This window comes from Aotus nancymaae, unplaced genomic scaffold (assembly GCF_030222135.1).
Source record: "Aotus nancymaae isolate 86718 unplaced genomic scaffold, 86718_ANA_hifiasm-v0.15.2.pri h1tg000058l, whole genome shotgun sequence".
In the NCBI taxonomy this organism is placed as follows: Eukaryota; Metazoa; Chordata; class Mammalia; order Primates; family Aotidae; genus Aotus; species Aotus nancymaae.
In genome coordinates this window covers 5,001,341-5,013,470 of record NW_026988472.1, presented here as the reverse complement: position 1 = coordinate 5,013,470, position 12,130 = coordinate 5,001,341, and the positions used below count along the sequence as shown (strand labels likewise).

General features: G+C 37.2%; 1 protein-coding gene across 6 annotated transcripts in view; it reads right to left on the bottom strand.

Annotated features, from left to right (window-relative positions):
- PFKFB1 (6-phosphofructo-2-kinase/fructose-2,6-biphosphatase 1) overlaps positions 1–12,130 on the bottom strand; it is a 52,872-nt gene that overhangs the window by 36,693 nt on the left and 4,049 nt on the right. For 4 of the 6 annotated variants that reach the window (XR_001110488.1, XR_001110489.2, XM_012471762.2 and 1 more), the window contains exon 1: positions 11,212–12,083. The exons of the other annotated variants lie outside the window; for them this stretch is intronic. Coding sequence is in view for 2 of the 4 variants with exons in the window: in XM_012471762.2 (XP_012327185.1) it covers positions 11,212–11,332 (121 nt within the window). In the remaining 2 variants the exon portion in view is untranslated. Of the gene's footprint in view, positions 1–11,211; positions 12,084–12,130 lie in introns of those variants that run through there. 6 annotated transcript variants of the gene reach the window in all.

Sequence of the window (12,130 nt, the reverse complement as noted above, 5' to 3'; positions counted from 1 at the left end):
TCAGTGTGTGTTGTTCCCCTCTGTGTCCATGTGTTCTCATCATTTAGCTCCCACTTATAAGGGGGAACATGCAGTATTTGGTTTTCTGTTCCTGTTTTAGGTTGCTAAAATAATGGCTTCCAGCTTCATCCGTGTATGTCCCTGCAAAGGACACAATCTCGTTCTTTTTTATGGCTGCATAGTATTCCATGGTGTACACATACCACATTTTCTTTATCCAGTCTATCACTGATGGACGTTTAAGTTGATTCCACGTCTTTGGTATTGCAAATTGTGCTGCAATGAACATATGTGTGCATGTGTCTTATAATAGAATGATTTACATTCCTTTGGGTATATACCCGGTAATGGATTGCTGGGTTGAATGGTAGTTTTGTTTTCAGCTCTTTGATGAATCACTACACTGCTTTCTACATGGTTGACCTAATTTACATTCCCACCAGCAGTGTATAAACATTCACTTCCCTCTGCAACCTTGCCAGTATCTGTTATTTTTTGACTTTTTTATGATAGCCATTCTGACTGGTGTGAGACGGTATCTCATTGTGGCTTTGATTTGCATTTCCCTAATGATCAGTAACGTAGAGCTTTTTTTCATATGCTTGTTGGCTGTATGTACGTCTTCTTTTGAAAAGTGTCTGTTCATTTCCTTTGCCTACTTTTCAATAGGGTTTTTGCTTTTTTCGTGTAAATTTGTTTAAGTTCAACTTGATAAGAAACTTCTACAAAGCAAACAAAAACTATCACCAACATTATAATTAAAAGTGAAAGACTAAATGTTTTCCCCATAACACCAGGACTAATGTAAGGATTTCTCCCTTCTCCACTCTTTTGACATAGTACTGGAAGTTCTAACAACTGCAATAAGGCAATAAGAGGAAATAAAAGGTGTATGGTTTGGAAAATAGTTTTTAAAGATTCCCTATCTGCAAATGTCATGATTGCCTACATAGAAATATCCCCCTAGACTATAGAAATTCCTAGAACTAATAAGTGAGTTAATCAAGGCTGCAAGATACAAGATCATCACACAAAAGCAATCTTGAGACTTTCATTTCTGGCATGACATGAAGAGCTCTGAAGATCCATTCTCTAATGAAACAACCTTAGCTGGCAAAAATTACAACAAAACAACCTTTTAAAATCTATGGAAGTTGTCTTAATGGAGTACAGCACATGAAGATATTTTTATTCAAGAAAATCTACTGAAATTTGGTAAGAATATAGTCTTTGACATGTGTGTCATGCTACTGTTCCCAACCTTCCTACTGTCCTCTCACTACCGGCTCCAAGCTTAGCTTGATAGAAGCTCCACTTAAGGTGTATATAGCCAAGATGAAGCTCCCTTTCTTCTTGGAGAGAATGTCCCATCAATGCTTTGGCATCTTACTGGAAGGAGCAGAGAGCTAGCATTTAGCATTCCCTTCAGCTCAGAATTGCAGAGGCTAGATTCCTGGCAAATGTGGTTAAGAGGCTGGAGGATCCCTTCCTCCTCCCAGCTTTTACTCATAGAATGGAGGCTATATCCCAAGTGCAATAGGCTAAGAATCCTGGGGTCCTGATCACCCTCATTCCATCTTGCTCATAGGGTAGGTTCCACACCAGGACAGGCAAACTAAGACCAGAAGCTGCTGCCTTGCTCAGCACCCAGAACACTGCTAAGAGAGTATGCCCATGGAAAGAGGAAATTCATAAGATCAGAGAGCTCTGAAATTCTCCCCCCAAAACTAACTTTACTTTTAACATAGTATAAAGAAGCTCAAGTCTAAGGATGTTCTCAAAAACTACAAGTTCACTTAACTAAGAGCAACGTATGCCAGCTAGTTCATCAGAGACAAGAGACAGAGATAGGTAAGAAGAGCTCTTCTGGGGTATGAAGAAACCTTAAAGACTTACCTCACAAACTACTCCTGCTAGAGTTTAATTAGAAAAGGCTGCTGAGCAATGCATGCTTCAGGACACTGCCAACAAAACAAACAAACAAAAAAACCAAAAACAAAATAGAGCGATCAGCTAGTAATTAGTGGAGCATAGAGTGCATGTAATATTCACCATGTGGGCTGATAACTTAATAGAGAGACTGGGAAAAAGTCAAAGAAAGCCTAAAGGTTGACTTAAAGAAAACCTGCCAGCCAAAAGCTATGCATTCCTAGAAGCAACAATGAAGGGTTCACACTGCAAGGAAACAGACTTCAAAAATAGTCTAGCCAATTCACAAAGCAAAGAGTTGTACAAAAGTAATGAAATTATACTAGAAGGTAATTCAAACCCACAGGAACAAATGAAAATAATATAAAATAATAAATATATACATGTCCTTTTCTCAGCTTCTTTAAAACATAAGATTATGTAAAATAATAATTATAATGATGTATTGTTTAGTTTTTAGCATATACAGATATATATATATTATATATTATTATATATAATATATATTATATATATTATATATAATATATAATATATATAAAATATATATATTATATATTATATATTATATATATATTAATTATATATATTATATATTATATATTATATAATATATATAATATATATAATTAATATATATATTATATATATATAAAATAGCACAAAAAGGAAGGTGGAAGAGAGCTATATAGGAGTAAAATTTTTACATCTTATTGGAATTAAATTAGTATAAATTAGAAGCACACTGATAGTTAAGATGTATGTGAAAAGCCCCAGAACAACCACAAAGAAAATACCTGAAAAATATATAATAAAAAATGATCAAATGAATTAAAATCTTAAGCTAGAATCATCCATTTAATGCAAAAGAAAGCAGTAAAGGAGGAATAGAGGGAAAAAGACATGAGCTATATGAAAAAACAAAACTGCATATTTAAACCAACTATATCAATAATTATTTCAAATCAGAATGAATTTATCACACCAGTCAAAAGGCAGAGAATATCTAACTGTAAACAAGATCCAACTGCATGCTGCCTACAGAAGATACATTTTAGATTGAAAGATACAAGGCCAGGCCTGGGGGCTCAAGCCTGTAACCTGAACACTTTGGGAAACCAAGGTGGGAGGATCCCTTGAGCCCAGAAGTTTGAGACCAGCCTAGGCAACATAGTGACACTCCATCTCTATTCTAAAAAAGAAAGAAGAAAAAAAGAGAAAGAAGCAAATAGATTAAAAGTAAAAAAATAGGCCGGGCGCAGTGGCTCAAGCCTGTAATCCCAGCACTTTGGGAGGCCGAGGCGGGTGGATCACGAGGTCAAGAGATCGAGACCATCCTGGTCAACATGGTGAAACCCCGTCTCTACTAAAACAAAAAATTAGCTGGGCACAGTGGCGCGTGCCTGTAATCCCAGCTACTCAGGAGGCTGAGGCAGGAGAATTGCCTGAACCCAGGAAGCGGAGATTGCGGTGAGCCGAGATCGCGCCATTGCGCTCCAGCCTGGGTATCAAGAGCGAAACTCCGTCTAAAAAAAAAAAAAATAGCTGGGCGTGGTGGCTCATGCCTGTAATCCCAGCACTTTGGGAGGCCAAGGCGGGTGGATCACGAGTTCAGGAGTTCAAGACTAACCTGGCCAACATGGTGAAACCTCGTCTCTACTAAAAATACAAAAATTAGCTGGGCGTGGTAGCATGCATCTGTAATCCCAGCTATTCGGGAGGCTGAGGCAGAAGAATCACTTGCACCCAGGAGGCAGAGTTGCAGTGAGCCGAGATCACGCCACTGCACTCCAGCCTGGGTGACAGAGCAAGACTTCAGCTCAAAAAAAAAAAAAAAAAAAAACACGTAAAAGAATGTAATACATCATGCAAACAGCAAACACAAGAAAGTTAGAGTGACCATACTAATATCAGACAAAATGGATGTTTAAAAACATTACTAGAGATATACAGGGATATTTAATAATGACAAAAGGGTCAATCCATAAGGAATATATCACAATTATAAATGTATATGGAAACTTCAAGACCACTCTTTCAATAATGGATAAAACAACTACACAGAAGATCAACAGGGAAATAGAGGACTTCAACACAAACTAATAATAACAAACACCTGTAAAACACTCCATCCCCAAACAGCAGACTACATTTTTCTAAAGTGTACATCAAACATTCTCCAAGACAGACAATATTCTAAGCCATAAACGAACTTCAATAAACATGGAAGAATGGAAATCATATAAATCATGTCCTCCAATCACAATGGAGTAAAATTAGAAATTAATAACAGAGAGAACTGTGGGAAATTCATAAATATGGGAACCTAAAGGAAACAGAAGAAAGGATATAATAAGGATTAGAGGTGAAAATAATAAAACCGAGAAAAGAAAAACATTAGAAAAAAATCAATAAAATCAAAAGTTGGTTATTTAAAAAAATTAATAAATGACAAATTTTAGTTAGATGGACCAAGAAAAAAAGAGAAAACTCAAATTAATAAATTAAGGAAAGAAAGAGGAGACATTACTACTGACTTTATGAAAATAAAAAGAATTATAAGGGAATATTATGAACAATCATAAACTATATATCAACACAATAAATGCCTTAGGTGAAATAGACAAATTATTAGAATGATACAAACTCTCAAAACTGACTAAAAAAGAAATGAAGTCTAAATAGATCTATAACATGGGGTTGAATACGTAATGAAAAACCTTGCCACAAAGAAAAGTCCAGGATTAGACGGTTTCACTGGTGAATTCTAGCAAACATTTAAAGAATAATACAATTCTTCAAAAGCTCTTTCAAAACGTAGAAGAGGAGGAAGCACTTCCTAACTCATTCCACGAGGCCAGTATTTCTGTGCTACCAAAGTTAGACAAATGTATTAGAAGAAAAGAAAATTATAGACCAATACCTGTTACAAACATGGATGTAAAAATCCCTACAAAATACTAGCAAACTGAACCCAGCAATGTAGAAAAGGATTTATACATATACATTATATATGTATATATTAAACTTACACATCACAATCAAGTTAGATTTATTATAGGGATGCCAGGTTGGTTTAACCTCCGAAAATTAATTAATGCAATGGACCACATCAATAGAACTGAGGACAAAAACCATATGATAATCATGATAGGCACAGATAAAGCATTTGGAAAATTAAATACCCCTTCATGATAAAACCACACAACAAATTAAGACTAGGAGGAAAGATCCTAAACCTAATAAAAGACACAAGTGAAAAATGCCCAGTGAATATCACACTTAGCGGTGAAAGATTAAATGTTCTCCCCCTTTCCCCCTGCCAAGATAAGTAAGAAGAGAAGGATGTCTGTTTTCACCTCACCTTTTCAACATTCTCGCAGGGATTATAGTCAAAATAATTAGGTAAGAAAAATAAAAGGCATCCAGATTGGAAAGGAAGAGATGAAATTATTTCTATTTGCAGATAACATAATCTTGTATATCGAAAATCCAAAGGAATGCACTAATTGGACCTAATAGACGAGTCCAGCAATGTTGCAGAATATAAGATCAATATATAAAAATCAATTACATTTCTATAAAGTAGCCATGAGCAAACAAAATGAAATTAAGTAAAGCAATTCTATTTATAATACCATCAAAACAATAAAATGTTTAAAAGAATACTTTTAAAAATGTAAAACACTCTGAAAACTACAAAACATTGCTGAAAATAATTAAAGACTTAATTAAGTAAATGAACACCATCTCATGTTCAGGGACCTAAAACTTATTATTGTTAAGATGGCAATATTCCCTAACTAATATATAGATTAAATGCAGACCCTATCAAAGTCTCAGCTTAATTCTTTGCAGAAATTAATAAATGGATCTCAAAATTTATATGGAAATGCAAAGGGCCTTTGCAATCTTGAAAACAATCTGAAAAAGAACAAAATTAGACATATTTCCCAAATTCAAAATTTACTAAAAACTATAGTAATCAAGAATGTGTGGTATTGGCATAGGGTAGAGATGCATATAAACCAATAGAATAGAACTGAGAGCCCAGAAATAAACCCTTCAATTTATAGTCACCTGTTTTTCATCAAGGTGCCAAGACAGTTAAGTCAGGGAAAGAGGAGTCTTTTCAAAAAATGCTGCTGGGACAACTGGACATCCACAAGCAAGAGAATGAAGCTAGATTCCCATTTCATGCCACATGCAAACATTAACTCAGAATAAATAAAAATCCTAAATGTAAGAGCTAAGACTCTACAACTCTTAGAAAAAAACCTAGGCATAAATCTTTGTGACCTTGCATGCTACAACACGAATTAACCTTGAAAACATCATGCCCAAAGAAATGAGCCAGATACAAAAGGCCACCTATTTTATGATTCCCCTTATATAAAATGTCCAGAATAGGCAAATCCATAGAGACTAAAAGTAGATTAGTGGTTGCCAGGGTCTAAGGGGAAAGGGGAATCTGGAATAAGCCTAGAGTATGGAGTTCTTTTTTGGCATAAAGAAACTGAACTGGAATTAGTGGTGATGGTTACATGACCATGTGAATATAGTCAAAACCACTGCCTGTATACTTCAAAATGGTGAATTTTATGGTATGTGAACTATATCTCTACCAAAAACAATTTTAAAAAAAAATATAGGAAAACACATGAGGCAAATATTAAGCTAAATAAAGCTAAGGTAGGTATATCAATATGAGAAAAAAGATTGATTATAGGGCAAAAATGTCAATGATACCAAATTACCAGGTATTACCAGAGTTAATAATTTCCTTACATGGTGATAAAATATTCAATTCACCAGAAAGATATAGCAATTCAAAATTTGTTTGTAACGATCTATGAACTTTCAAGATTGACAAAATTACAAGGAGACATTAACAAATTTTCCATAGCAGCAGCCAAAACCCCAGAAGAATACACAACATTTGAGCCAGATTAACAAACACAACTTAATTGAGGTATATACTACACTAAACACAACTGTAAAATGCACATTTTTTTTCAAGGTGTATTGGAACTTTTACCAGATTTGTTCATAAGTTGGTCCATAAAGGAAGTCTCAACAGATTTCAAAGAACTGAAATAATACAAAGTTTGTTCTCTGACCAGAATGGAATTAAACTGGAAATGACAAGAGCACTGATCTATCAAAACAGAAGCTGGTCCAAGGGCTGGTACTAAGTAGTGGAGGCCTCCTGCTGTGGTAAGCATTAACCCTTTAGTTGATAGATGATAATCAGTAGGTCCGAGCTGTCCTGAGAAAGGAATTGGGGTGGCCAGGGTAACTGGGTAAGTGTTGGAGAGACTAAGAAAGCCTGGGACAGTGCCTATTTACAAAATGGACTAGAAATACTTTAAAAATTCATATGGCCATACGATAGTGAATCTGTGGAATATCAGCCCTGTTTAGTAGGCCAATGATAGAATTGGATACTTAGAAAAGAAGAAAGTGTGAAAATGAAGGAGCTGAGCAGCATGCAACTCTACTAGTTAAAAAAGAACAGAATAAATCCAAATAAAGTAGAAGAAACACAGTAATGATGAAAAATAGTTAAATACAAAATAAAGGTAACAGAAAGGATCAAAAAGTCAAAAGTTGATTATTTTAGAAGAATTATAAAAGTGACAAACTTATAGCAAGATTGATCAAGAGAAAAAAGAAGGTACAAATAAATAATATTATAACAAAAGAGAGGCGATCACTACAAACCCAACAGATAAAAAGATACAAAGATAGGAGATTTACACAAAATAAATCTGAAAGCTGATGTGAAGTAGAAAAATTCCTAGAAAACCATAACTTAGGAAAGCTTAAGAAAGCTGACTTTAGTGGAAATAGCAAACTGAAAGGACTCTATAACTGATATAAGAAATTTTATCAGTTAAAATGTTAAAGGAGACACCAGGTCCCGATGGTTTTACCTGGAAATGCTGCCAGGCAAAATATTTGAGGAATGGATAGTTCTGCGGACAACCTCTGTCAGAGGACAGAATGAAAGGGAATAGTTCCCACCTGATTTTATGAGGTTAATATAATTTTGATACTCTTGGAAGAATTACAGGCCAATCTCTTTCTTGAGCAATATGCTAAAATCCTAAACAAAATATTAATGAAAGGAATTCAGATGCTTCTATTTGTCCCAGGACTGCAAGATTATTTCAACACAAGAAAAACTCTATTGTAATGTACCATGTTAATGGGCTAAAATAGAAAATTAATGTCATTTCAGTGAATACAGAAAACATGTTTAATAAACTTCAGCATTCATCCATCTTTTAAAAATTGTATTGGCAAACTTGGAATAAACAGGAACCTCTTTAACCCATTAAATGGTATCTACCAAAAAAAAAAAAAAAAAAAACTACAGCAAATTTACTCAATAGTGAAACTTAAAATTGGGATCAGAATAAGAATATACACGATTAACATTTCTTTTCAACATGTACTGCACACCTCGTGTGTGTGTGTATTAAAGGTGGGATGTCTTAGCAGTATAACAATATAAGAAAAAGATAAAAATAAGGGTTGTGGGGAAAATGAAAGCTGTCATTGACATACAAATTATCAAAACTCCTAAGAAAGTTTAGCAGGTTTGCTAGTTACAAATTCATTACATGAAAAACAAGTACAGTTGTATTCATTAGCAACATACTGCTATAAAATTTAATTTTCTAAAAAGGTACTATTTAAGATAGCAACAAAAAAGTAAAAAAATCTTACAATGATGTACAAGCCTTTTATCGATTAAATGATAAAACTTCATTCAACATGAAAAGGTCTGAATATATGGAGTGATATACCATGTTTAGGGAAGACTCAAATGTCACAAAGATGGCAACTCTCCTCAAATTGATTTGATTTACAGATTGTAATTTCCATCAAAATCCCAAAAGTTCTCTCTCTCTCTCTCTCTCTCTCGCTGTGTGTGTGTGTGTGTGAGAGAGAGTGTGTGTGTGTGTGTAACTTGGAAAGCTGATTCCAAAATTTATGGGGAAGAGCATTGGGCCAAGAATAGCCAAGACACTCCATAAGAAGAGGGACAAAGTGGACTTGCTCTACCAGGATAAAGGTACAAGAATGTCCACTGCACTATTGTTCATAATCAAAAATTAGAAACTACCCAAATGTTCAACAACAGTAATACAGATAAATAAACTGTGATATATTCACAAGGGGAATAAACAAACTACAACTGCATGCAACAATAACATGGGTGGTTCACATAAACATAATGTTGGATGAGAAAAGGATATGCATGGCTGTTCAAGCACTTTACATGTTAATGTATTTCATCCTCAGAATAACATCATTAAAGTGACTATGTGTCTTCTAGAGAGGATGCTCCAAGAAAAGGGTGATTTAGACTTTTCAGGGATCAACAGACTGGCCTCCCTAGCGGAGGTGAACCAGACATTGCCCAGACTTGGCAACCACTATCTAAGTTTTTTGCATCTATGGTCTAATAACATTTAGTCAAATATTAATGAATGGCTGTCTTGTGACCACAGAGCCCCATTCTTGGTTATGGTGAATGGTAGAGTGGAAGTAGCACAGAATGGCCGTTTAATGAGCATCTACTATGTGCCAGGATCAGGGCCTGGTGTTGAGGATATGATGGTAAATAAGATCACACATCTACTTTCTTGTTTAAACAACAAGAACAATAGTAATAATGATAATTAACAATTATTAAGTGTGTACTATGTGCGGGACACTCTTCTAAGCATGTCACATGCTTTAGCTCATCTAATCCTCACAACTACACTGTTATTAAATTCCTTTTACAGGTGGGGAAACAGAAGCCTAGAGAGGTTAAGACACTTGTCCAAGGTCACAGAGACGGGGGAGATAGAGCTGGGACTCAAACCTAGGCAGTCTGGATCCAGAACCTCTGAATCAGTGAATTACCCCCAGAAACACTGGACCGTAGGCATTAATCCTGTTTTATAGCTGAGGAAAGTGACGCTCCAAAGTGAGCACATATTTATTTTTCACCTTCTATTTGATAGAGACTATATTAGGTGATTTACATATATTATCTCTACAACGTGAAAGACACGGTTCCCAGGACTATAAGCATTCTAGTTCTGGAGGACCCATGTATGTAGAGAATGGCTTGTTTGTTACCTAAACCCACATCCCTTTGGAAAAGACCAAGAGTGGCTGGCTGGGTGAGGGTATCTCTCAGTCTCCTAGATCTCCAGATGAGTAAGTGAAAGAGCTGGTGGAGAGAAGAAGGAGAGAGAACAAGAGCCTAGTCTTTTTTCTTCCTCTTCCTCCACCCGCACCGCGTATACTATAACTATATTTAACATCTATATGCTCCTGGATCCTCTAAGCAACTACTGCTACCCTCAATATCCCTGAGCCTGGGCCTCCTCTAGCATTAACAGAGTAGAAACTTGGTCAGCTGGTCTTTGGGGTATCTGAATCTCACAGTCCACAGCTGCCTTATCTTCACCCACCTTATGGCCCCTCAGGCCACAATCCCTGGGCTGGATGCACCTTGGTCCACCACTGTCGCCTGTTATCTATGGGAAATGGTATACTCCAGTTTTTTTTTTTTTAAATATGTACAGGTTTTGTTTGCTTTTCTTTTGCCCTTTATCTTTCTTAAATTTTCAAAGTGAGCACCACACCAGTGGGCCAGCCCTGAGAGACTGTCTCTCTCAAATTCCCAAAGCAGCAAGGGGGTCCATATGTGCCAGGAAGGACATTGAGTGTTTCCCAACCTAGGCAGGTACAGACTCAGAAAAGGCCTGAGAAAGGAGAGGAGAAATACTGACCAGTGACATGGCACTGCTGTGTACCCAGCACCTGTCCCCTGAGAGATGATGCCAGGAGTCATCACCTTATTTAACCTAGTCACTATCAGTCAGACAAGACCAACTCCCAGATCCTTCACAGAAATCACCAAAATGAAACACACTAGGCTATCACTGAACAGTCCTAAACTAGAAATCTTAAATTCCAAACAAGAAACATTCCAAACAAGCTCTACATAAGAAAGGAAAAGTTCCTAAAGATCTCTCTGATTAAAATGGTCTTAACCTAATCCTTTCTCTGTCTTCATCTGTTTCTTTCCGCCTCTTCTCTCTCATTCTTTTCCCACCTTTTTGACACTAGCCTCTATTTCATCCAGTTGTTCATCTATTCCAATGTTTAGGTTGAGGAGGGAGTGGATGGCAAGGGGAGATGCATCCTTTGCTCTTCTACACCCACTCTACCACCACCACTTTGAAACCCACAGAAGCAAACCCCACTTACAGCCCCTTCTCCGTTGCAGCCTGCTGCTGCCGCTGCTGTGTGGAATCCAGATCTTCTGTAACCTGGTTTGGGTGAGCTCGCCCATCTCTGAAGACATCTTAGGAGTCGCAGCTAATGACATCACTGCCCACAAGGCACCTGGCCTTACTTCCTGTCTTACTATCTTACTGCTATGGCCACAGCAGCAGGTGGACAGGGCTGGGATGGGGGGTACACTGGGTTTCTGAGCCCTCTCAAAGTCTGTCTTCAGTCTTCTCTCCCCTTTCCTCTGGTCCTAGCCTGTCTCTGCTCCTGTATGTACTAGTAGGGGCTTGGGTGCAGAAAGCGAGAGGTTGGGCAGAGGTCAGGAGAGGCCTCTGAACTCCAAGGGCTGTGTATATAGGAGGTAAGTTGGAGCCCAACAAGGAAGGCAGCCAGCAACACAGCCCAGGTCTGACCAGTCACTTCCCTCCAATAAAGACAAGACTAATAGAGTATGCAAATAAAAGACCAAAGATCATGTGCTTACAGCCTGTGTGGGGTAGAGAGGCAAAGGTGATGGAGGTAGGTCTCAGCAGCTTTCCCAGCTTTGAAATAAAAAATGGGCCCAAGGAGAATGTCAAGCTCCAACCCAGAAACAAAGATTCACATCAGAAATGCAAGGTTCCTAAGGACAAAAATACAAACACGATGTCCCTACTGGGGAATGCAGTGTTTTGAGCTGGCAATTAGAGGCCCAAACTGGACGTGGAAGGTCCACTACCTCTCGGCTTCCCCGACCCAAAATGGCATTGCATCCCTTGTATTCCCTGGATTCTGCTGCCTTCCTTGCCACAGGGCCTCTCCCACCTAAAATGTGTTGCCTAGGGCACTCTTGAAGAGATGGGCACTATCTGATCATCTTTCTACTCTCTCTAGCCAAGGGCTAAATAAATAGGAG